The sequence below is a fragment of the Equus przewalskii genome, chromosome 3, assembly GCF_037783145.1.
Source record: "Equus przewalskii isolate Varuska chromosome 3, EquPr2, whole genome shotgun sequence".
Classification (NCBI taxonomy): Eukaryota; Metazoa; Chordata; class Mammalia; order Perissodactyla; family Equidae; genus Equus; species Equus przewalskii.
The window spans coordinates 66,998,389-67,026,288 of NC_091833.1; the positions used below are offsets into that span (position 1 = coordinate 66,998,389).

General features: G+C 34.9%; 1 protein-coding gene and 1 long non-coding RNA gene across 3 annotated transcripts in view; one reads left to right on the plus strand and one right to left on the minus strand.

Annotated features, from left to right (window-relative positions):
* LOC103552782 (transmembrane protease serine 11C-like) overlaps positions 1-27,366 on the plus strand; it is a 65,497-nt gene extending 38,131 nt beyond the window's left edge. Inside the window, exons 6-10 of one of the 2 annotated variants that reach the window (XM_008522997.2) lie at positions 9,778-9,816; positions 13,224-13,395; positions 14,603-14,862; positions 15,903-16,045; positions 20,797-27,366. In XM_008522997.2, the coding sequence (XP_008521219.1) occupies positions 9,778-9,816; positions 13,224-13,395; positions 14,603-14,862; positions 15,903-16,045; positions 20,797-20,958 (776 nt within the window). In that variant the 3' untranslated portion in view covers positions 20,959-27,366. The remainder of the gene's footprint in view (positions 1-9,777; positions 9,817-13,223; positions 13,396-14,602; positions 14,863-15,902; positions 16,046-20,796) is intronic. The other variant, XM_008522998.2, reaches the window with a different exon arrangement.
* The window catches only part of LOC103564528 (uncharacterized), a 107,726-nt gene that overhangs the window by 43,068 nt on the left and 36,758 nt on the right, over positions 1-27,900 (minus strand). The gene's annotated exons all lie outside the window — the stretch shown is intronic.

Consider the following 27,900-nt stretch of genomic DNA (forward strand, 5'->3'; position numbering starts at 1 on the left):
AAAATATTCTAAGTAGGGTAAGACCTTAATCATTGGCAATTTCTTAGAATTAAATCTGTCCAAACAGGCAAATTTTCTGAATAGTTTACATTTTATCTATTTAACAAAATATAAAAAGTCTCCTTAAAATTATATTTTTACAAAAATCTTTCTCAAACTTACCACCTACTTTTCTGACATCACTATGGACATCCATTAATATATAGTGGATATTGTGGTGCCCTCAAGGCATTTAGGGAAATGTAGGGTTTTTGGCACCTTCACCAAATAACTCCAATATTTAAGTTTTTGAGCTCTTGTATTTGTTCTTTACATTTTATTTCTTTCTCATACTTTATTGTCAAGCAGAGTTGCTGCTGTCACTTCTATTTTCCCTATGTTCTTTCTCTACCTTCTTCAAGTTAATTTTAAATATTTTTCAGTAATTTATATATAAAAATTAGAAAAGCAAATGCTTTCGACTGAGAGAGTGTTGGGCCTTCTTATTTAAGTATATAAACTTTAGTGTATTGATTTTTTTTGATATACCTTTTGGCTCCTCAGACACTCTTGTTTCCTGATTCTTGACTTTATTCCAGAGAAAATGTTCCTAAGTCTCCCGAGAGATGTGGAGCACTATTCCCAGTGGTATTTCAAAACGTCTTTCAACAAGCCAGTAATTTACTTAAAATAATATTTCTTTACATATTTTTCAAATGCGATCTTGAGTTTAGACTTTGAAATATATATTATTGATTAATGCAATTATGTATTAGACACTGTCCAGATATTTTAAAAGAGTTTAAATATTAATAGATGGTCACTGCATTAAAGAACATGCTATCAATAGGGCACATGAGACATAATTCCAAAAAAATATCCATGAACTAAGAATGGCCAACCAAACTAATCATTCTTATTTTCTAATCTCTATAAGAGGAAAAAAATTATAATTTTATAGCAGTTATTTTTTGATAGTCAGGCACTAATTTTAAATGATTAATACTAAAATAGTCCATCTAGTGGGTCAACTTAGTTAATTGCCTGGACTACTTGGTAGATCCATCAGGAGTGACTCAGTTCTAGACACAGCTAAACTCTCTGAGACTTCAGACCAAAATAGGCAGGCTATTAGTAGACCAGACCCCAAGAGATTTTATTCAGTGGAGTTCTCAATTCACCCTGCCAATTTAGATCCAACATACTTGGGATGAGTGCTGAACTTCTACCATATGCTCTCTGTATCACATCTTTCTCTTGACACTTCTTGACTGAGTTCCCAACCTGCTTCTCCATTTTAGATAGTTTTGTACACTATCTCTATTATAGCAGTTTGTGGTTTTGCATTCCCATTCTCTGTTAAAACTGAAATTCTTCTCATAAAACTTAGCCATTTAGCGTGGGTCATAACAGCTAGACTAGCTTTTGCCACCTCCCCATAAAATGGTTGGGGTCTTGTACCCATGGGATTGAACACCTAGAACCCAGACACTACTGTCCTGACTGATGTACAGCATCATCCATCTGAGGTTGAGATATATTTGTGTGATGGTTAATTTTATGTGTCAGCTTGACTGGGCCACAGGATGTCCAGATATCTGGTTAAACATTATTTCTAGGTGTGTCTGTGAAAATGTTTCCAGAAGACACTAGCATTTGAATAGGTGGACTGAAAAAAGTTGACTGCCCTTCCCAATGTGGGCGGACATAATCCAATCCATTGAGGGCCTGAATAGAACAAAATGACAGAGGAAAGGTGAAGTCTCTCTGCCTGCCTGATTGAGATGGAACATTGGTCTTCTGCCCTCGGACTGAGATTTACACCATCAGCAGTCCAGTTCTCAGGCCTTTGGAATTGGACTAGAATTATGCTACCAGCTTTTCTGGGTCTCCAACTTGTAGATGGCTGATCATGGAACTTCTCAGGATCCATAATTGCCCGTGAGGCAATTCCTCATAACAATTAAATACATAGATAGATGATGGTTAGATAGGTAGGTTCCATTTCTCTAGAGAACCCTGACTAATACAACCTGCCAGCGTGCACTGCCAATCACCATCAAGCCCAAATAAGCTCAAATTTTCTATGGCCTTTCAGAAACCCCACTTGGCTCACATACTCATAAGAGGCCAACCTTCATACAACTAGACCAACTCCCCTGTGTCCTATCAAGTATGTCCTAGCTTCCTTTCATTTCCCAGGAACCTAAGCCTTTGAGGCCACAGCATCTCTCATGCCTACCTTGAGTGAATTATAACGTAATCAAAATTAAGAGCGATGAGTTTTAAGTTAAAGAGTTTGTGCTTTGGTAGGCATAAAGGGTCCATTAAGATTATTAAATTATGAAAGACACATAGTCAAAGCTTTGCTTTCTAAAATTTTATCTCATAATATTGTGAAAAATGAACTAGAGGAGAGAGTCTTTAAACAGTGTCACCAGTTAGGAAGAAATTACCATGGTCCAAGTGTGAAGAACTGAAAACCAGAACTATCACAGTAAAAATAATATTAGAAATACTGGACATATGTCAAAGAGACTATATTTATAGAATTGACAGAATTTAATAACTGGATGTAAGGCACAATAGTGAGAGGAATTGAATATAACATCTAAGTTTTATGCCTAAGGAAACAGAAAAATAGGAGACAATGAAGAAAGAGTTGAATATCAATGGTTAGCTTTCATTTTGAGTATGAGATAGAAAATACATCTCTAGATAAAGTTATTTATCAAGCATTTGAAAATAAAGAATTAGTCCTCTGGAGGAAGCTTGGGTCTAAAATCATAAATATGATGGTCATTTCCATAAGGTAATAATGAAGTCCTGAAAAAGGATAACATTGCAAAGAATATAGAAAGATGAGAAGAGGGAGAATCAAAGATAGTAATTGGGGAAATATTTTTACTTATCAGAAAGAAGGAAGAGGAGTCAGGATTTGAGATGATAAAACAACAAAGAAGACAAAAATGTAGGAGAAAAATAGTTTTATAAATATTCAATAAGGGATACATGACTTTACCTTCCAGGAAGATGGATTAGATGTACTTTTCCCTACTCCCCTCACTAAATATAACTATAACCCGTAGATATTAGATATAAAACAAACATAAAAGCCCAGACTGGCTAGCGACCTCAGGGCCCAACAACACCATGTGAGTCCCCTGGTTTGCTTCATGTATCCCAAAATTGGAGCTGAAGAAGCCAGCAACCCAAAAACTCCCAAAGGTGCAGGAGAAAAAAAGCCTGCTCTCTCTAGGCAAAAGATCAGGTAAGGATCAGCATAGCAAGATGGAATACTTTTAGACAATAACTGCTTTACTCCAGCCAAAACAACACAGAAAAAACTATGGCCTTACCCCTACTCATGACAGCAAAGGCTGAGTGAGGAGTTTATACTTCACTCTTGTTAGGCTCTAATAAAACCATGATAGGTCTTATATTCTGAAAACTACATAACACTGATGAAAGAAATCAAAGAAGATCTAAATAAATTGAGAGAAAAGCCATATGTATGGATTGGAAGACTCAAACTAATAAAGATGTCAATTGTCCCCAAATTGATATACAGGATTATATCTTTTAGGAAAAAATGTAGGAGAAAATCTTTGGCATCTAGAGCTAGGAAGAGTTCTTAGACTTGACACCAAAAGCATGATACATAAGAGGAAAAATTGATAAATTGGATTTCATCAAAATTAAAATTTTTGTTCTGTGAAATTTCACCATGTTGAAAGGATGAAAAAAGAAAGCTACAGACTCAGGAAAAAATATTTGCACACTACATATCAAAAGACTAGTATCTAGAATATATAAAGAACTCTCAAAAGTCAGTGAAAAAAACCCAAATAATACATTTAGAAAATGGGGAAAAGATGTGAAGATACACTTGACCAAAAAAGATATACAGATTGCAAATAAGCACATAAACAGATGTTTGATATCATTAGCAATTAGAGAAATAAAACTTAAACTACAATGAGATACTGCTACACACTTATGAGAATGGCTAAAATAAAAAGTAATGACAAAACCAAATGCTGGCAAGAATATGGAGAAAGTGAATCACTCATACCCTGCCCATGGGAGTGTAAAATGGTATATCCACTCTGGAAAATAGTTTGGTAGTTTCTTAAAAAATTAAACATGCAACTACCATACAACCCAGCAATTGCACTCCTAGGCATTATCCCAGACAAATGATGACTCATGCTCAAACAAAACTTGTACATGAATGTTTATAGCAGCTTTATTCCTAATAGCCCAAAACTGAAAACAAACCAGATATCCTTCAACAAGTAAATGGTTAAAACTCAGGTACCTCATACCATGGAATGCTACACAGCAGTAAAGAGAACTTGAAGAATCTCTAGAGAATTACACTAAGTAAAAGAAGCCAATCCAAAAAGTTACATATTGTATGATTCCACTTATTATGACATTCTTGAAATGACAAAACTATGGAATGGGAGAACAGATTAGTGGTTGACAGAGACAAAGGAAGGAATAATGGGAGGAAGCAGATGTGGCTATAAAATGGCAACATGATGAATCCCTGTGGTGATAGAAATGTTCTATGTTTTAAAAGCATCAACATCAATATCCTGATTATGATATTGTACTATAGTCTTGAAGATGTTACCTTTTCAACATTTTTGAAAGATATTCCCTTTGGGGTAAATTGGGTAAAGGTTATACAAATATTATTTATTACAACTGTATCTGAATCTACTGTTATCTCATAATAAAATGTTGAGTTTTTTAAATTACATTATAAAAAACATATACATACATATTTCTTGAGATTATATCTTAGATGTCCTGATGCGTTTGGTTCCTTATCCTTCATGTTCCTAGATCTCAGTTACTGTCATAACAAATATTATTTAAATGAGTCATAGTGTGAGTATTTTTTAATGTTTTTGAGAAATTTGGAAATCTTTTTAAAATTCAGAAAAGCTAGCATTATGGAGTTACTCTTATGAAAATATAATAGTGATATTTTATCTTCCATCCCAGCAGCCTGAAATCTTTTGACAGTCATAAACACTTTATATAAGATTGTAAAGATACTAAAGCTATCAGGCAAAACTACTTTAAATCTTCTTTTATATCACTAATGAATTACATAGAACCGTTTCTTTCCTGCTTCTCTCATACTATGAAATGCCAGTTTTAATGTTTTGTTCCCTTAAAGTGATTTTTGTTTCTGATAATATATGCATCCAAGAGTTTTTATTAAAGTTCATAATGTGGGAAAAAATCAATAAGGGACAAGAAAATGCATTCAATATATTAATAGCTGTTTTTTAAAAAGAAAGATGTTTACCAAGTCCGTCAAATCAGGCTAGGTAGAAATTCAAACTTAAAGATTTCAGAAATTTCTTCCAAACCAGCTTTTCCATTCTTTGTACTCTTCAAATTCTTTGCCTCTTATGTAGAATTTCCAAAAACATACACAAGAATCCTATGTGTTCTGTGTAAGAAAAGAATAGCTGTGCTTTGTGTTTAATAACAGCTTATTCAGGCAACATCAAAAATCATCACAGATTTACTCATATGTATTACATAAAATGTCTATAAATTCCACTATGGTTGTAATTGGGTCTTTTAATCACTGCCTGAATATTTTTATTTTTCAGTATGTTTTTCAAATATATATAGTTCCCAGAAGAAATTCTTTTCTTTTTTTTTTACTATAGGAAACATATATTTAAAACAAGCACCTTGACATAAATTCCAGAGAAAAAAGTTTAATTCATTCAGAATGAACAACTGAATATTACCAGGTGATAGTTATTTTGCATCAAAAACTACTATATGCAAATTGGAAAGGGACCCTGAAGCTAAGAGAGTATCTGAGAAAAGGGAGATAAGAAGGAAAGCTTCTTAGAAAAGCTACCTCTTAACATGGGTCTTAAAGAAAGTATTGGACACGAACTGAAAGGGATCCACAAAGTATTCTCTGCTGGATGAAACACCAGAGCTGTGCCATCAAAATGCAGACCTTCACAAGGTGTCTAGGCGCCTGGGAGAGCCAGCTAGACACTTTCCAAACTGAAAGTGCTAATCCTAAATATTAACCTCCTGTCCAACGTGTGTCCTCAAAAGGGCCCCTTAGAAACACAAGGATGGCATTTCAAAGCATGACAGATGTTATCACTTACATTATCCACTGCTCACTACATCAACATTAACTGTCTAAATATACTCCACCGTATGTGCCTTGTCCTCTCTGCACTACAGGAATCTTTTGTACTGCTTTCAAAGCTTAAAATCAACAATGGCTAAGTCATAGGATAAGCATATATAATATCCAGACAAAAATAGATATTTCTGACTTTTCATATTTATTGAAATCGACGTTAAAAAAATTTGGAGCACAGTCCTACCTTAAAAACTACCACTTGTATGTACAACTGGCTATTAATTAATTAAGTTTAATTCATTTATAAATATTTAATTAATTGAATCTTAATTAAATAGTTTTAGAATTTCATCTTCAGAGTCAAGACAGCAAGAATACTGAAGACATGTACCATGAAAAACTGATCTATGTCACTCTGAGGAACGACAGATTGATATGTAATATTTAACCACTAAGTCTAATCACAAACAGAAAGAAAAGCATTTGTTGAGGTTAAATATGCAGCCAGGTGACTAATCAAAACCTGCAGTGAGTGAAGGATTCTGACTTTGTTCAACCTCAATCCAGGTCCACACTCTGATCCTTCGCCTTTTAATGCAGATCAGCCATATTAATGCTCTAGTGGCTTTTTCTCCCTTTTTTTGGTGAAAATATTGTGAATGAACTTCCACAGTAGGAGATGATCATTTCTGTGTCATAAAACAATTTTATAGTAGTTACCTTGCTCAATAAGTCCATGTAATTTATAGTTTTAAAGTTGTCAGAAATCTACCACAGGAACATTTTTAAATATCCCATAAAACACATTCCATAAGAGAATTCAGCTAATCTCCTCAATATTTTAATGCTAGAACTCTAGGAAAACTACATGAAAAGTAAGATTAATCAACCAATTTAGCATTTGGACTCATGTAAAGTAACAAATTCACCTAAGTAGTTTTAAGGCCCATGGTCTATGTAAAATTTATATTATAAATGTATCTACTCCTACTGTAAAATTCCTCCCTATACTTTAAAATCATACAGCTTAGTTTTCATTGTTATTACATATCAGACCTTTTTTTAAGGAATATTCACTGGATACCAGACTTTTAGAAAGTCCCCATTCTTACTAGTGCATTCAGAGTTGCATTTCTTACTTGCTAACCCCAGAAAGACACCAAATACAAAACAATTACAGATCCAAAAGAAGCATGTAAGCATCTTTTCTAATATAGTGTTCAATATTGAGTGAATTATGCCTATTTTGCCCCCAATAATATTAATTTCTTGACTCCTTCCCAAAAAAATATGTCATCAGCTGTTCCTATTCCCCAGTCAGCCCTCTATGCTAACTGACTTTTCTTGCTGCATCCATCTATGCATATATCTGCCATAGCACTTATCACATAATATTAAATTATCTACTTAGTTATACATCACTCCCACTACACTCCAAGTTCATTGAGAGCAGCATTCACTCAATTCTTCTTTGATTCCTGGCCCATAGGGAAGACCAATGCACATTTGCGGAGCTGTTTTTTAAAACTTTGTCTTATTATCCTTTGATGAAATCCTCTCCTTGGCAGGGGCAGTGCCATTGTTTTTTGTCACTTCCTTTATATGTTACTTCATAAACAGAGTATCTTAGGCTATAGTGTTGACTCCTTGATTCAGAGATAAATCATAGGAGTTCAAAGGGATTTAAAAGGAAGAAAACACAGACAGCCATAGCAATGACTCAGTCCAAAGGAGTGACAGCATAAATCAACCCCCATTCATTGTACTTGTCTGTCTTCTACCTATCCAAGTGGTAGTTATTCTATAAAGCTCTGGGATAATACAACTATTAAAAGTAAATTATACATCAAAAACAGTTCTTCCCTTTAGCAAGTCACGCATCAATAAAGAAAGCTTCAAAGAAGGAAGAAAGTTCTGTGAATATACTAGAGTTTCTAAAGAATGAGTTCTTAAGATGTAGGAATTAGCATTTTTCCAGTCAAGTTAAACAGTTTAATTATTTCTCAAAATCTTAATACAGTTTGATATATTTTGCCAACCATACGAGCTCAAAGTTAACCTCTAAAGGTTTCATATCAAACAAAATTAGCCTCTGGAAGGCAGCTCTGAAGGATTAGATGGAAATATGCACCTTTCTGTTTAAGTAGGTGTGGCTCAAATCTACTCATAGTTCATCTGACTGCTGAAAAGCTCCTGCCTTTTTGTTCAGACAGGCTGACTCTCTGGTAAAGGATTCTTTTGTCTCACTGATTTGTTGTGCAACCTAATGTAAGAATGTGTAACTGTAATTGGCATATAGAACTGGATACTCCCTCCTGGATTTATAGAAATCTAAGAACAAAATAAAAATGAATCTACATTGGTGTTTATAGTATTTAATTTATGGAGCAACTAGTAATTTCTTTTTGAAGAGAAACTCTTAAGTAGAAATGGCTAGTGGATTTACAGTTCTCTGCATCTAAAATTTGGGACATAGTTGTGACTCATTTGTTCACCCTCTCTTCACACACTTCCAACATGAATTGAACAAGTTTGCAATTCTGCAGGGACGTGGAGCCCATAGCAAAATGGTGTGGAGTAAATCTCATCCTATAATATTCCCTAGATGTCTAGGAATGAGTAGATAATGGTAAAGTCTGCCTTATTACTAAAGTTAAATTTTAAATTTTTTTTATCCAGAATAAATGGGAAATGGAACGGCATACCTAATTGAATATTCTGAATAATTGAAACTTACCACACAAAGGGGATTAATTTTAAAAGGATCAAAATATAGCAAAATGCACTCAACATCAAAAAATGCACTAAATGTAACAATGCATGACTCTCTCCTAGTTATTAGCATTATTTATTATGATATATAGTTATTTGAGTGTCAGTCTGATTTCCCAAAAAGCAGAGCCTAAGACAGAGACTTGCATGCCACAGTTAATTTGAGAAAGAGTAAAGGGCAGAAAGAGTAAAATGAGGAGGGAGAGTTGGCCACACTAGGGGCAACTCTAGCTCCATCCTAGGAGACCTCATGAATTATATTTCAGAACTGTGTTCCCCTGTGACCAAAAGGGGAAGCATCTGTCCATCAGCTCCCATCTTACACTGGCTCCAAGAGAATTAACTCCCACATTTCCTATTGTCCTTTTGGGAATGTTGAGTGGGTCCTTCTGGCAGGAAGTGAGAAGTCGTAGGTGCTGACTTGAGAAAGGCATCTGTCAAGTTATTTCTGAGTAAAGCAGATCCAAATCTGCATGGAATTGGTCATCACATTGCAGCTGGACTAAGAGATGGGCCAAGGGTATTTCAAGTGGTACATAAAAGATGTTGAGTACATTCAGTTATCTGGTGATTTGGATTCAAGATATGGTGAAAGATCACCATTTTTTATATATTTGAGTACCTTCCAGGACCCAGACCTCTTTTTCAAATAACTATAATAGGAAACCTGAGAGTCTTTTTTAGAAACAGAAGAATGAATGCCAAGATTTTATTACTTTATACTAATCTATGAACATAGAAATTATATAATCAATATTGAATAAAATTATTATGGCTACAGAATAATGTGTTCACAAAAACAAAATTATTAATATGAATAATGTTAAAATGTGTTCATAAATATAAATATTTTCATTTTCTTTTCTCTTAACTTTTAGACATCGCAATGCCGACAGCAGAAAATCTTCTCCATAGCTGTAAGTTCATTAACAAAGAGTTATTTTCTAGTGAAACTTAATTCCTTGGATGGCAAAAAAGACCTCTCTTTGAGAATCAATGTGGTATCCATAAACATGTAATGGGAAGGGGCCGGCCCAGTGGTGCAGCAGTTAATTTTGCACATTCTGCTTCGGCAGCCCAGGGTTCGCTGGTTCAGATCCCAGGTGTGGACATGGCACCACTCAGCAAGCCATGCTGTTGTAGGCATCCCACATATAAAGTAGAGGAAGATGGGCATGGATGTTAGCTCAGGGCCAGTCTTCCTCAGCAAAAAGAGGAGGATTGGCAGCAGATGTTAGCTCAGGGCTAATCTTCCTCAGAAAAAAAAAAAAGAATTTACAGTTTAAAACCAGATACACATCAGTTTTCAGCCCTAAATCTGCCACTTACTCACTGGCTGAATCTACACAGGTTAACTTCTTAAACCCTCAGTTCCAAGTTGTTGTGGCAATAAAAGAAGGTAGTACAAGTAAAGTACTTACAAGAGTATAGAGCTCATACAAAACACTCAGTAGAGGTCAGCCATTTGTATTTTCTATTCTATGAAAACTTCAGGCCTAGAAACTCACTGTGAAATTCTAACCTCACAAGCCAAGTTTAGTGTGCTAAGTCAGCTGCCTTACATGTGAGCAGCTTCCTTGCTGGCCATGGCATTCTGCTTCCGTTCTCCCCATAGCAGCCCTGGGAAATGGGATCCCTAGGGTCGCCAGAACCTGGAGCGGGCTGTCAGGAGAAGCATTGCTCTTCTCTGGGGACAGACTGACTGGGGCAGCTGGATTAGAGGAATCACCCTCCAGAACCAAGGTGACACTGACCCTGACAGCTCTTACTATTCTTCAGTCACAGCATAGTTATTTCTGAGCAACTGGGAAAAACTTAAACACAAAGCTGTATTAGATTATTTTTCTGTCTGATATATTTTGACTGAACAATCCTGAAGCAATTTAATAAGACATTTCAAGGCAAATTATTCCAATTAAAAACTTCAGTACTGATATGATCAAAATCCACAATTTGTAATTTGTCAGGCTGGTGGAAGAGAGGTAATCAAGACAGAAATAAAAGCATGGTAAGAAAGGAATCAGCCAATTTGTCGATCTCCTAGCTGGAACATTATAAACAGCCATCCAGATCAGGGTTCTGAATTTGACTTGTCCTATCTGAGATTGTAATTGTAATTTAAATGAAAAGGGAGAAGGGAGAGGTAGGCAAGAAAAATCAAACAGGGCTGAAGAAAGAATAGAGTTTGGCAGGTAACTTAAATTGCATTCAAGTGTAGTAATAGGTGATGGGGTAGAAGTTAGGAGGGTAAGGAGGCTTGTAAGAACTTGGTAGATTCCCTGATGTTTCTGAAAGTATCAGCTACTGAGTCTTCATTATATTTCTCAAGTCCTTGAAATTTACCGCATGACTTCTTTGACATAACAAAAGCTACAAGGCGCCACGTAAATCAGAGGTAATTAACAAGGTAATACTGCAGAGGTGGCAGCTGAAAGCTTAACAGAGACAACAATCATGAGTAAATGAGAACTCAGAATGGAAATTGATACGTGGATATCAATTAGATTAAACTTCTGAGTAAGAGCAGAAACAGGGAAGTAGAGTCACCCAGGAGAGGTTCTCCTAGCCCACAGAGAAGCATCTTTGTTTTTATATTCCTCTGAAGGAAGCTGAGTAAAAGCCAACTTCCTTTAGGAGTTGTCCAAACAAAAGGGAGGATAGGGAGGAACTATTATACCTTTAGGTTCTGGATTATTTGTATTATTCTTTGTAGTATCCATGATAGGGAGTGGAAAGAAAGAGGCAAAGAAAAGGGAGTTACATTCAGCGAGTCAAAATAGCAACCACAAAGGTTCTGCTTCAGCTAAGTGATTTTTATGAAGTGGATGCCTACATTTGGTTTGCATCAAAAATGCAATCTGGAATCTACAACTATCAAGAATCAGAAGCAATATATAAACCTAAGGACTTCAGAGGGCTAGCAAAGGCCTTTTTAAAAGTCTTCATGTCCCTCCCCTGTGCAACTAATGCCTTTCCACTCTCAGGAAAGAATATCTCAAGATACATCTTGTCACATATAATTAACAACATCTCTGAGAAGCAATCGACCATCTAACCTTTCCAATTAATTTTAAGGTTCTTATTCTTGATACAAATACCTTTCTCTAACTCAGAGTTTCTCAATCTTAACACTATTAACATTTCGGGCCACATAATTCTTTGTTTCAGGGACAGTCCTGTGCATTATAGGACTTTTAGTAGCATCCCTGGCTTCTATCCACTAGATACCAGTAGCCCCTTCCCCAATTATGACAACCAAAAATGTCTCCAGGTATTGCCAAATTTCTCCTGGGGATGGGGGAGATGGTGTGCAAAATTGTCCCTGATTGAGAGCCACTGCTTTTAATCTACGCCCATCACATTGATTATGGCAAGTTTTCTTCACTCTCTAAATGCTTAGGAACATACCCATTATAGAAAAGCGTTTGCAGTCAAACATCATTTTTATTTCAAGATGCCTCATGGATTACACTCTATAGACTTCACTTCTACAAACATTTGTCAAGCTCCTTTTATGTGATAGGTTCTCTGCGGTAGGTTCTGGAGATACATTTTTTAAAAAAAAAATATGGTTTCTGCCCTCTAAAAATATTTATTAATGAAGTTGACAACCTCTAGTGAAAGATACCATAAACTATTAAGGGACAATCTCAGTGCTATAGTTGGAGTAAGATAAGACAGTCAAGAGACTCAGAGAGTCAGACAGAATAATAGTGAAGTTGTACTATTACTACAGATTTGCCTTAAAGATTTAAGAATCTAGCAGTTCCTCTGGATCTAAACTGACCCTAGAGCACAGTCCCGATTCAGAGAAGCATATAACTTTGGGAAAGAGCTGGCTGTCTTCAAGTGTTATTCCTTTTATGCAGGTATTATGTATTGGAACTTGAGCGTGAACACATTTCTGTCTACTCTGTTTCTCATCAATATTTCATTCATATTCACATTCATTCTCACTTTCTTATGAGTGTTTCACAGCAATCATTGCTTTAAAAAACTGCTCACAAAATTAAAAAGCACACATTTCCCTATGCGACTTAGTAACTGGTTATGTCATTATTATATTCCACATGCAAACATTTAATTCCAGACACACAGAGAGTGTATGTGAATGATAAAGATGGGAGAGGATAATGTCAATCAACTTTGAATTCTTAGGAAATCTCAGGTCGCAGTAAGTTAGTCCTAACTTCTCCAAGACTGTGAGTTTTTCCTCAGTTAATAGTTAATAGTGACATGTATTATGGGGCATTTGTTTACTATAGCAATGTATGCATAAGTAATATCAATATCATTATATGCTAATGAACTCTATTTTGAGCAGGTTGTGGACAACGCACAATAACTTCCTCTGGCAACAAGATAGCAGAGGGCATAGATGCCAAAGAAGGGGAATGGCCCTGGCAAGCTAGCCTTCAACAAAACAATGTCCACTTGTGTGGAGCCACTCTGATTAGTAACAGCTGGCTTGTCACTGCTGCTCACTGTTTCATAAAGTAAGTTCTAGACCACATAAAGGCCTCAAAGCCACTCAAGTACCTAAACATCTGATACACATCTTTCAAGAATATGGTCACACAACTAAGCCTCCAACTGTTCAATATTGTGAAGTATAGATCCTCAAAGTTACTCATTGGAAGTATCAGTAAAAAAAAAAACAGATATATTCAGACCAGAGCAGGGTTTGTCAAAAGTGACACAATTGATATTTCGGACCAAATAATTCTTTCTTGTGGGTGATATCCTGTACATTATAGGATATTTAGCAGCATGACTGGCCTCTACTCAGCAAATGCCAGTATCCCCCCAGGACTGAAAACCAAAAATGTCTCAAGACACTACTACATGTCTCCTGGAAGACAAAATAGCCCTCAGCTGAGAATCATCAAGCTAGATTCATTTAATTTAATTTTATAAAGAAACTGTAAATCCCAAATTGAACACAGGTCTTCTCTTTCTTTCTTTCTCATCATTACATTGTCTCATTGATTTAATCATAAGTATTTGAATTCATCCTGCATCCCCCCATATATATTATAGCCCTATTTGAAATGATTATTTCTTTAAAGGATATATTATTGCACCAAAAGTTTGCTATTTTTTTACCTAAAAGTTTTTACCCTTTTATTTGATGGTTCAGTTCACTAATTTCTATTGGTTTTATGTAGCACTTACTGGTTTTATTTTTAAACAAAAATTCTTTTCGAACTTAAGAGTTTGAAAATGTTCCAGCAGCACTATTTTTCAGTGCTTAATATACAAATCCTTGATTAATAAATAATAGTAAAAGTCAGAAATATCTTTCTATTTATAGTTTTTAATGAGTATAAAAGAGGACTTAGACTACTTCCTTAATTTCCATAAATTTACTCTGTCCCCTATCCTTGCCCACTTTATCTTTAATCTTATTATCTTGTGCTGTCATCTGTATCTTTCTAAATCCCCATGAGTCTTTTCTGGACAAAATAAGGAATAAAATGTAGTTTCCATAGGTTATCTTTTAAAATATAACTTACTGAGTTATCCAAAGTCTATTCATGTTACCATTATTTTTATTTTTTCTCTTACATATAGCTTCACTTTTGTATGCTTGTATGTACTATGGAACTTCAAAATATATCTAACTGTTAAAAAAAGTTTAAGATATTAATTCCTACAATTCCAATATATAGGACTTCTAATAAATAAATTTATTTTCTTTAGGGCCAAGGATCCCAAAGGATGGAAAGTTACTTTTGGGCTTCTTTTAAGTGATCCACAAACACAGCGAAGTGTCAAGAATATAATAATTCACGAAAATTACCATTACCCTGCACACGATAATGACATTGCCCTTGTGCATCTGTCTTCGCCAGTATTATATTCAAGCAACATCCGAAGAGCATGTCTTCCAGAACCTACTTATTCATTCCCACCCAATTCTGATGTGGTGGTCACTGGATGGGGAACATTAAAGTCTGATGGTGAGTTCCTAACCTTCCTCCATTACATGGTTTGAGTTTTAGGAGTTTAACAAAAAAAACTCAGAATCAGAACTAAAACTAAGAAATACTTTATCTGTGTCATTTTAAAGAGAATAATGTGCAATGGATTGAAAATTATCCTCAACAACATTCATACAGAAACCACAATTTCATAGGACTATTTACAATAATTTCCCTTAACAATGGCAGCTTTACAGAAATGTATTATTTTAATAAGTAATTAATTTTCCTCCTTTTCATTCATTCATTCCATAAGCATTTATTTTGATCACCACCTTTGTTCCAAGTACTGTCCTAGCTGGTTTGGATATGTTACTGAATAAACTAGGCAAATATTTCTGCCCTCATAAAGCTTACATTCTTAGCAAAAAAAGACAGATAATATTCATGAAATATAATAAATAAGTAGATTACACAGCATGTTTTATGCAGGTAAGTGTCATAGAAAAAACAAAGACCACAGAGGATTGAGCATTTTCGATGGGGTGAAATGAGTAGCCCTCTGTGACAAGGCAAAACTTAAGCAAAGACCATTTAAACATGTGCATCCGTATGACACTAATAATGTAAAGATTTAGTGGCTCTTCATGTTTATAAATGCATTTGAAAGCAGAAAAAAATAAACCTAAAATTAATTCAAAGATTCAGAATTATAGTAACAAACAGCAGACAATATAAAAATGATTATAAAATTGTATGTTTCTGAAACATGAATTTTTCATTTTGCTTTCTAAGGCATAGATGTAAAAAATGTAAAATTCCAAAACAATTCAAAAGGGGAAAAATCCCATCACATATGGATGGACAAACCAAGTATTTCTAAAGATGGTCATTTTTAACAATAGCTTGGTGTGTTCATAACATTACTTCCTTGTTACTAAGAAAGGATACAATTAAAACTTAATTAAAACATATGTTTTACATTGATTTGGAAATTGTACATAGTGTTAGATACTAATAATCTAGCCAGAGGGATTGATATTGACTTGAGCAAAAATTATACAATTTTCTCCCTTTAGGAATAAGTCCTAATATACTCCAAAAAGGATTAGTGAAGATCATCGATAATAAGATCTGCAACCGTGGAAAAGTATACAGTGGTGTGATCACCCCTGGAATGCTATGTGCCGGGTTCCTGGAGGGAACTGTGGATGCCTGCCAGGTAAATCTGCCTATTCTATTCTCAAGAAGACTTTTTTCTTATAGTTTTCAATTTCCAATTAACCTGTTCAATTTTCTCAGAAGACTGACAATTTTTTAAAGGTTTAAGGATGTTTCATAGCCAAAGTAACTAATTAAAATTATACTGGTATCTGATAGGTCTCATTAAAGTTCTATGGTGCTAAACCACCCTTACTGTTATAAGAAGCAGTGAGTGGGAGTGGGGAAGAAACTCAATTTGGAATAAGCAATACAGAGATGAAATGGAATATTGGTGACTCTAGTTCAACTGGCTCTCTTTCACTGAGAAACACGCAACTGGGTCCAACACCCTAAAAATTTTATTTATTTAACAATACTTATATAGCATCTCCATGTGCCAAGCACTGTTTTAAGCTCTTTACAAATATTAATATATTCAAGTTATCACAATCCTGTGATGTGTGTTTGTACTATTATAAACCCTATTTCTCAGATGAGGAGACTGAGACAAAGAGATTAAGTGATTTGTCTAAACTCACACAGGTATTCAGGGGCAGAACTGAGATTTAAACACAGGAAATTGGGTTCCAGAGCCTATACTCTGAATGCTACCCTAAGCTGCCTTTCCTTATGTTTAATATGTTCTAAACACCTCTGATGCTATTTATGAGCAATAGTCCAAGAGCTAACAAAGTCCTACTGTAGTTACCTAGGCAGGCAAAATCAGTGATAAAGCCAGGAAGACCCTTATTTTATTCATTCTTTGGTTCATGTAATGATTACTTATTGACTGCCAACTATGGACCAGACCCTGTGCTAGGTGCAGGGGAGTTAAAAGTGAATAAAGCATTGTTCTTGCACTCTAGGAGCTGGAAGACATGCAAACAAGTACTTGTGATACATAATTATTATCTCTAATTACAGATTCCCATCTTTCCAACTGTCTCACAAACCTGTTCTTTGAAGTCATGACAAGCTTAAATCCCTGTTTCTCTCAATTTTCTCTCAGTCCATCACCCTCAGCCCATGACTCTTTTCTAACCTTATGCAGCCTAGAACCCATGCTTTATTATTTCAACCACTCTATTGACAGTGCCCTCAATGACTTCACCATCTTCCACTTTCACCACACTCATCCTAGTAATCTCTAACCAGAGAGCAATCTATCTACTATACTTGCTTTTACATGTGGGCTCCTGAGCACAGCTAAAAGAAATCTTGCAGCCTTGTAAATTCGTGTCATATAATCACAGCTGGGTCCTTAACACACTTTAATGCATCTTTTATGCTGCTAAGTCAAACTGTCATTACATTGTTTGAATGTATCCCACTAGGCCCTTATATTTCATAATATATGACATTCCCTCCTACTAACCAGAAAAAGAAAGGAAAGCAATCATATGAGAACTCCTTTCAATTCTTTTCTACCTGGTAGATTTATATTTATACTTATCCTCACCTTCTAGGCTTAGGATGAACAAGTTTCTTTTATTCAAAGCTAATCTTTTACCTGTGTTCTTCATCCACTCTCTTTCCACCTACAAAGGTATTTGAACTTTCCATTAATTTTAACTTTCTTCCATATTTTCCAAATTGTCCCACTCTAATGGACTCTTCCACATATTCCACAAACATTATTAGGTCTCTCTCTTGATATATTCTACTCTCCCTTTCTCGGTCAAATCTCTAAAGAACAGGTTGCCTCATTGCTCCACAATCTCAACTTATTCACTCTGTGACCCACTGCTTGCAGACTTTTGCCCTTCCAGTCCACTGAAAGCATTCCAGCCAAGGTTACTAATGATTGTCTAATTGCCAAATCCAATACATGCAGAGTGGAAGATGGACTGGAAGCAAGGGAGCTAGAGATAATGGAATCTATTAAAATATTTTGCCTAAGAAAGATAGTGAGGGCTTCAACTAAGACACAGCAGGAATGAAGAGACCGTTGAGTGGACAAGACTGAGAGCTGATTAGCTGTGAGGAAGAAGGAAACGAAAGAATAAATTCTAACTCTGATATTTCTCCCTGAGCAACTAGATCAAGGATGTACAGGAAAAAGAGCAGGTTTGAAAAGGATGAAAGTTCAGTTTGAGTGTGCTAAATTTGAGGTACCTGTGGAATAGCCAGGCAGATATGTCCAATATACCATTACAAATGAAAACTTTGAACTCAGGAAAGAGTTCTGGCTAGTGATACATACCTAAAGTCATTGCTGTCTGGATGGTAGTTAAATTCAAGAACATGAATACAATTGTTCAGATAAAGTGTGTAAAATAAGAAGCACCTAAGTAACAGAACTTGGGTATATGTGTTTTTCAGGGGCTAACAATAAGAGCTATGAAAGATCAGAAAAACAATAAGAACTTGGAGTCACAGGAGTCAGGGATCAGAAAAAGAAATAGCTAATAGTGACACATGCCATAGAGAAGTCAAGTAAGATAAATGCTGGAAAGAGTATCAAATTCAACAATTGTTTATTGGTAAAGTTTGGGAAGGTGAATTAATGGAAAGAAAAACAATTTAGAAGTTGAGAACGGGATGAGAAAATGTAAACTTCAATATAGACTACTACTTCAAGTCACTTAGCTATGAAAGGAAGATAATTAGGGCAATAGAGGTGGTCTTAAGATCCAGAGAGGTTGTCATTTTTCAGGTAGGCAAGATCCCCCCTCCTCCAAAAAAAAATCTATATTTCTGGAAGGGAATGGCAGTGAAGGAAATGAAGACCTCTTAGGAGAATACAAACAAAAAAAGAGAAGGTTATTGATAGAATAAGTTTCTTGATCCAGAGAATGAGGGAGGGACTAGCCTTGGAAAGAACTAAATATATCCATTTATCTGAAAAGGAGATTAGATACAGATGTGAGCTGATATAGGTGAGCTGGGAAGTCAAAAGAGATAGGGACAAGAAACGGAGAGATTGCTACCTGTTACTCCCCACTTACTCTATGAATTTGAAACTAAGCAAGACACTAGCTTCTGAGTGACGGAACTGGATTTTTTATAATTGAGAAATGAGCCTAGTTCACCATCGGTGGGAATGTAAAATGGTGCAGCCTCTATGGAAAAAAGCATAAGCGTTCCTCAAAAAAGTTAAAAACAAATTACCATATGATCCAGCAATTCCATTTCTGGGGATATACCCAGAAGAATTGAAAGCAGGGACAAATAGATATGTGTACATCCATGTTCATAGCAGCACTATTCACAAGAGCCAAAAGATGGAAGCAGCCAAAGTGCCCATTGATGGATAAGTGGATAAACAAAATGTGGTATATACATAAAATTATTATTTAGCTGTAAAAATGAAGAAAATTCTGACACATGCTACAACATGTATGAACCTTGAAGACATTATGCTAAGTGAAACAAGCTGGTCACAAAAGGGAAAATACTGTATGACTCCACTCATAGGAGGTACCTAGAGAGTCAATTTTTAGAGACAAAAAGTAGAGTAATGGTCTCCAGGAGCTGGAGAAAGGGAACAATGGGGAGTTTAACGGGTATAGAATTTCAGTTTTACAAGATGAAAAAAGTTCTGGAGATGGATGGTGGTAATGATGACACAACAATATGAATGTACTTAATGCCACTGAATTGTATACTTAAAAATAGTTAAAATGGTAAATTTTTATGTTATGCGTATTATACACATTTAAAAAATTTTTTAAACTTAAAGAAAATTTTCATTGTAAAATGAGAAAAGTTCGGATTGGCTGCTCTTAAAAATGAGAAAGGAATATGGCAAGGGACACAGATATTGGGAAGAGGTGTTGATTTGAGGGTGTAAATTTGTAATATGATTTTTCTTCACAGTGTATGGTTTGGCCCAGGTTATGATGGGGAGGAAGGTAAGAAGCTGAGAATCCTATTGAAAGAGTAGTGGTATAGGTAAATTAGGAATATAGTCACATAAGGAAAGGAAATAAGCTAATACACTAGGAGAAAAAGGGAGGAATTAAGAATTGGCATTCTTAATGAGGTTGAAGAGTAGATGTAAAGTGAAAAGTAGTGGAATGAGAAAACTGAAGGGATAGGTACATGTAATCATAATGCTGAATATGGCATTTCAGAGATGGACTAGTTCGAGATGATGACAAGGAGTGACCTGGAAATGTCTAATAAATATGTAGATGATCAGAATCAAGGAAACAAAGAGACTATGGGTTCATCCAATAGATGCTGAAATTATTCAGGATGATGGGAAGGATTAGAGCAAAGTAAAATCCAGATGCCAAAGTGTTCCATCATTCTTGAAAAATGGTCTAAACATAGTAGATGACAATCATAAGAAGTGTAGAGGGTAGTTTAGCCAAATTGCACAATTCTGAAAATTGAAGGGATGTTTACACAAGAACAGAAGAATAATAGTCCAGTGCTGGTCGTAGGTAAATATAAACCTTCTTTTTTCCCAGCATCTGCCTCAAAATAGGGAATTTGAAGGAGATAATCAGAGAATTCCTCAGCATACTGATGACTGCATAAGCAACAAAACCTTCAGTATCTCTTTTGGGTAATAATTGAGTTGAAACTTTTCATATATATTTTCCATTATTATATTGTTATATCCAAAGACATATACCAATATCTTTTATTTAAATAAATGATTATAGAACACAAAAATATTCTAGACTGGAATCATTTTAATATTGAAATATCTAGGGTTTTTTCCATCTTCTGTCTCTCCTTGTCTTTACTACAAAAGAGAAAAATAAGCAGTATTCACCTTTAAATTATAGTAATTGTATATATCCTCTTTCTTTCTAGGGTGATTCTGGTGGACCTCTGGTTGGTGCAGATTATAAGGGCACTTGGTTCCTTGCTGGTATTGTAAGCTGGGGAGATGAATGTGCCCTTCCAAACAAGCCTGGTGTCTACACTCGAGTAACATACTATCGAGACTGGATCATGTCCAAAACCGGCCTCTAGTCCAGAAGCTGTTTGTAGATTAAAACTCGAAGATTATATGCTTGTTAATTATGTTAATAATTCCCAAACTACATTCAACTAAGAATCTCTTTATACACATTTAATACTGCAAATTTAAACATGCACAATTTTTAGAACTACGAAAACTCTTTGTGTATTAGACTTTAGTGAGATTAATGGACCAGGACATACAATTTTCCCTTTTACCCCTTTCCAGATCGAAGGTAATTTATGAGTAAATTTGGATTATAATTTACTAAGGAGGTATTCTCTGCTGATTTGCAGATGCAGGTCCCCTGAGAAATCATAGAATAAGTGTTCAAATAAACCCCCCTCTAAGCGTATAAACAATCCCCTGCTAACAAGCACATGAATTCCACAAGATCAACATATTGGTAGGTTGTAGCCTAGTGAGGTTTAGTAATATTGCCTATAAAAATTTCCCAGGAAAATCTGTCTACCTGTTTTTTTTCTAGTCTTTGTGCCAAGGCTAACTCCTTCTCTATGGCTTCTTCACCTTGTGACACAAAACTGCATGATAATCCCATGAGGTACCTTGAATATCTCCCAATGCTTGTTCATTTCTCCCTATTTCTCTTTCATGTGAAAGTGAGGCCACAAGAAGGTTCTCACATATATACACATAATAATAAAATTATCCTCAGACAGTATGTAGTCTTGAATAGACTGTAAATAATGCTGTATTACATATCTCCAAACTCTTAAAATTCCTCAATACAAATTATCAACCAGAATAAATAATATGGAAATTTTGCTTCCACTTCACTTTCCTTTTGCCCATACAGAAACATCCTAGCCGAGGGCGCAGATGTTTATAAACACACTGTTATGCCTCATGCCAACTTGCCAAATAAGCAGAGCAGTTGGCGTTTACCTAGAACATTATGTCATCAGGGTGCTTTCCCAGACTGCAGTCCACCAGTATTTCTATAGCAGTTTACCCTTCTCTTTTTTATCACTGATATAAAAGCTACCACTAATAGCCTTCATTATGATAAAAATTTTTTCATGGATCCAAAAAATAATTACATTAACAATAGTAGCTAACATTTGTAGACCACTTTCTATGTGCTAGACACAGTTTACATGTATTATTACGTTGAACACTCCCAACAACTCTGTGAGGATGGTCCCATGTAATCTTAATCTTATAGATAAGGAAACTGAAGTAGAGAAAAGGCAAGGTCAGACAGTATGATTGGCTAAGCTAGGATTCAAAACCAGACAATAGGATCCAGAGCCCACACTTTACAAAATTATGTTCTGTTATGTGATATGGTTATAACTAAGAATCTACCCAGCATAGTATTCTAAAATGTAATATTTGTCATAAACTTCATGGATGAATTAATACAGTAGCTTTATTATGTGACTGGTTTTAAAATATTTTGATATATCTTGAGTTATACATTTATAAGAATTAGCATTTCTATTTTTTAATTTTCTAGAAATTAAGTATAAACAAAAAAGCTATATGCATATTGGTCGGATACACATATTGCAACTTTGCAAGTGACGGAAACTCAATCAACACTAATTTAAGTGAAAAGAAGAAATACATTGACTCATCTAACTAAAAATCTAGGTATCTACACACAGCAGAGCTGAGGCTAGATCCAGGGGCTGAATGTCTTTATCTCTAGCCACATTTTAACTTTCCTCTCCTTTGTCTTCATTCATGGCCAGATGCCACCCCTTGAGGTGGTAAAGACATGCTCATGGGCTGTAGGCTTAGATTTTCCTTGGTGCTAAGCTAACAGTCCTACAAAAATACAGCCCTCCTGCCCACTGGCTCCAGTAAAAAAAAAAAAAGTCCTGAGGATGCCTATGATTGGCTCAGCTTGGATCAGGGTGCCACTCCTGGTAGAGGAAATGGCACTCTTGATTGAGAGCCCCTTAGGTCAGAGAGAGGCATTTCAAAAAAAAAAAAAATGCTGATAGACAAAAACATAACAGTTATCTATTACCCAAGGCAAAATGTGCTATCTTCTGAATCAATATAATGTTATCCAAAAATATACTACCTCACAACAGAGATTCTATATTTTGTTGTGTTTGTTGTCTTGATTACAGATTTTTCATAAAGCAATGTCATGCTATGCATATTCTATCGTGGAAAAAAGCAAGACGGACTAATGATTTAAGCCACCAATACTTTTCCTTACCTAATTTTTTTGTGTATAAAAAGTGTATAAAATCCCCGTGGGAAAAAAAAGTACAAATACTTAATTTTTATTTTTGAAAATAATGTGACATGTAGACAAGTATGTTAAGTTAGCACATTTAGGAACTATGCCACTCCCAAAGAGGGCTGGTTTAAGTGAAGCAACCTGCATAATGATATACTATATGATGATAGACCACCTTTTCCTCTCTACAAGAGAGACAACACAGTAGGTAACCTCACTTATGATGTTGCCTCCTCACCTGGGCACCACTGACATAACTATTGAGTCTCTTCAGATTCAGGCATTTCTGCCATAAATAGTATCTGGCAAGGGTTCATAATGAGAACTTTGAAATAATAGTGAAAACTCAATACACTGAATATAAATAAATTATTACCAAGTTTATTAAGTAAGCAAGTTAGATATTATAAAGAGAAAACTACAAGTAAGTCCTATATGTTGAAGTGCCCTTTTTCCATCAATCTCTCCTTCCTGGTAAGCTAGCAATATTTTAATGAACTTAGGGTTCACTTCCCACTTGGTTTCCTCTTTTCCCTGTTTAAACTCCATGCCTTTGTGACTGCTACCACTTGAGTTATCTGGCATCTCTTTCAGTGTCTGTGTGATTGTTTATACTCAGCCATGGCTTATAGACCCCTTTGTCAGGTGATTCAATACATATCTAGTTAAACCATTTTTATTAGAATTTGCTACCCTCACTGCAGACTAACATTTTCACCTTGATCTCTGATTTCTCTCATTTTTACTCAGACTGCAGCTTTGCAGGGCTCTTTTGCTGAGCGTACTACCTTTGTTCATGCTTCTGGAAAATGCATTTAGCATTGTTCAGACTCTTTTTGGCATAGTTTGTTTACTTCCCATCAGTAGATCTCATAGCCTACGTGCAAAAGACTGGCTTCCTCAATGATTTTTCACCAACAAGACTTTTCACCAAGGAAACAATACAAAACAAAAACAAAACCTTTCTAGAGAGTTTATTCTTTCTTCGTTTTCAAGGATCCTCTTGTTAAAAAAAGAGCCATACTACATACATTATCAAGTGCCAGAAAAAAGGACAGCCTTTTCATATTCTCTTTTAACCCTTCACTGTGTGAGGCTTTTAATATAAATTCAAATTAATTCTTTTTCTAAGAGGTAAATTTCTCACCTTCCCATGTATTTCAAAAAACATTTCTTAAAACTTTTACTTATTAAAAAATGGAAACCACATAATATTATGGGCTCTCTGTCTTATTCTGTATTCCCAACACCTAGAATTCTGTCTGGCACATAATAAATAACTGTTAAATAAATGAATTAATTAATGAGTAAAGTTTGGAAACTATAGTTCCTATGACTATATTAAATAAGGCATGTCCAATAAACCAAAATAGATCATTTTAATGAGTAGATATTTGTGCATAATAAAAGAGAACAATAGAAAATGATTTCAAAGCTGACAGAGCTTAAAAACCATGTTATGAATTTACAGATAATAGCTATGAGACCCAGGAGACTTGAGGGTCACACAAGAGAATGGGGATCTCCTGATTCCCAACATAGAGCTCTTTCTTCTATACAATATTCATTAGGAAAATACAGTGAAAATTCCATTTCAGAGAACGCTAGCACCCTTAAGGGTTTTCTAGAGTGTTCTTTGAATAGATTATATTGGTCATAATAGACATTATTGGTCCTCCTTCCAGATCCCTCTGTCAGACATAGACACTCCTCCATCAGTTGTTGAGCTACCGCTTCTTCTGAGAAATGCCCTCAGTTTATGGGAGGCACCACCCAGATGTGCCTGAGAAGTTATACCTCTCCCCACCTAACTGTGGGCCTCAGCCAGTGGGTAACTGATACAGGAGTTACCTGTATCAACCTCCTTTCCTAATGGTGGGACAATTGTGGTGCCATTTACGCTCCAATGCTCCATGTAAGATCAGGCCAAGGCCGAACTTCCACCACATATGCCTCACTTTTTCCTCTGCCCTGTCTTGCTTTCCTGAGTTTCTTGAAGGTTTCACCTTAGAGCACTCCCTCAAGTCACTTGCACAAGAATTCCCATCTCCAGTTCTGATTCTAAGGAACTCGACTTGATACACTGTTTGATTTAGTTTTCAGATTAATTAAATTGTTAGGGAAAACAGTTTTCTCATATTTTTCCTAAAATACATGAGTCTATTTTTCTAATTTAATAAATCCAGTACAGTAAATTCAATTGGATCTTTATTTTCAGAATATCTCGCCTAAACTTCATCATTACAAACATGAAGTTTTCTTGTACTATAAAGTCAGATGCAGGTGGTTTACGCATTTAAATAGAACTACACTGATTTTAGGACATAGTCTGTGTCTAACTAAACCCCTGTTATTACTCTGTTTTCTTTTTTATTTGTCTCTTTTACATGGAAGTGTAATGTAAAAGCATTTCCAGGTAACTAACCATACCCTAGTTAGAAGAATTCCAGCTAATCAAGTTTTGTTATTCCAAGATTTTTGCTGTAAAAGATTTTTACTTGTCCCTATGGATGCTTTGATGATCTAGTAAGGAAAAATTCTATATAACAAATAATATTATATCACAGATATAGACCCCTATCTATGAAATTACTCTTTATAATAAAGACCTTGCATATGTAATATCTGCATTGTAGACCAGGAGAAATAAACAGAAGGAGAAGGCTGATTTATAAGCTTCCTATTATCACCCTTACCTTGAAAAATAATATCAATGTTTCAAAATTACATATTCTAGAAAACAATCAACAAAAAAATTCCAGATAAAAGATAGTAGATATTTAATTGACTAAAAATACTTTTCAAAGACCTTGTTAAATAACTATAGTGTCTCTGGGTATCAACTCTGTTTAAACCTCAAGTCCTAAAGATTTTAAAATGCACTATTCATTTTTTTCTTTTTCTTTCTTTCTTTTTTTTTTTTTTTTTTGCTGAGGAATATTAGCCCTGAGCTAACATCTGTTGCAATTCTCCTATTTTTTGCTTGAGGAAGATTCTCCCTGAGCTGACATCTGTGCCTGTCTTCCTCTATTTTCTTTGTGGGTTGCTGCCACAGCATGGCCGCCAACAAGTGGTAAAGGTCCCTGCCCGGGAACTGTACCCCAGCCACCAAAGCAGAGTGCACAGGAGTTAACCACTAGGCCTTGGGGTTGGCCCCACAACATTCATTTTTATAAAAATTAATTTAAAAAACTTTTATAAAAAAATTATCATAAAAGAATTAATATGATTGTCATTAATTCTGAAATGAATATTTATGTTTTATGTGGCCAAAAAGATTCATGAGTGGTTTTTTTGTGAAGTGGCAAAGCATAGCGTTAAGAGCCAACTTACCTGGATTCAAATTCTGGTTCTGCCACCTAATAGTTGTGTGAGCTTGGGCAAGTAACCTAACATTTCTATGCCTCAGTTTCCTCATTTGCAGAATCAGAATAATAATATTTACCTCAGAAGGTAGTTATGAGGATTAAATGACTACATATGTACAAAGCACTTAGCATAGTTCCTGGCACATAATAATTTCTATATTGGCATTTGTTAAACAAAATCATTATTTACAAGACTTTGACATACTTGAAGAACCATTTAATTCCATATTACCTCTTCCTATTAAAGGAATATAAATTAGAAAAACAGAAAAAATACTAAGATGAGAATTGTTTAAGTCAGTATATTCTTATCCTGGTGGAATATTCTGTATAGATTTGTGGTACATTATTCCTATCATTTTACTAAGTAGGAATTAGGAAATAGTTCAATCTTATAAATACAGAGAAATTTCCTATGATCTCTCTAGAAGTAGCATAGATAGTAAAATAAATTCTTAAAACATTTCTTTACTATATTCCAAGAAAAAATACTACATATTTAAATATTTGTTACATTACACTAATTATTTCTAAGCGAACTTCAGTGGCACTTTAAAGTGCTTCTGCCATGTTGTTATACCTTATCCCGATATAGAATAAAAGTAGAGGTCGGAAATCTATTTAATTCTTTTGCTAAGAAAAATATTAAACCTTAACATACTAGACAGTGTGGAGCATGTAGCAGAATTTAAAGCAAGCAATACTGATGATTTTTTTATAAAAGCTTATTAAAAGGAGCATCAAGGAATTACAAAAGTAAAGAACCACTCTTAGAAACATCAGAGACTTTATAGAAACACTTTTAAAAGCAGAAAAAGAAGGAATAAAAATGAACTAATAATGAGCATGTTGTATAGGAATTAATAGGATGTCAACTAATTCCATGGGAACCCAATCTTACTGAAACTTAATTTGAATAGAAATGGATAATACATATCACATATTTCCTAAATTGTATTTTAAAATTTTATTTGTATTATTACACATTTGCATCACAAATTCTCAATTAATACAATTATTGGAGATCTAGTTTTCAAATTTCCAATTCTGAAGAAGATGAGATCAAGATGTGTTGTATTTTAGAACTGAATTATTTTAGGAAATGAAAATGCTAAGTGTGTTAACAGAAGATTGTCAGCAAAAGAATAAAATTGAAGTTGTACTATTTTTAATAGCCAGCACCCATATGAAGTTTATGTGAATAAAAATATCTCAACATAATACAATTATGAAGTATGCTTGGAAATATTAAGTATAATGAGCTTTGACTAGCCTTTCTTTGGTAACCGCAAGTACAGTGCCTAGGACATAATGGCCAATGAATGATTGATTGAATTATTGAAATAAAAATGATCATTCTCATA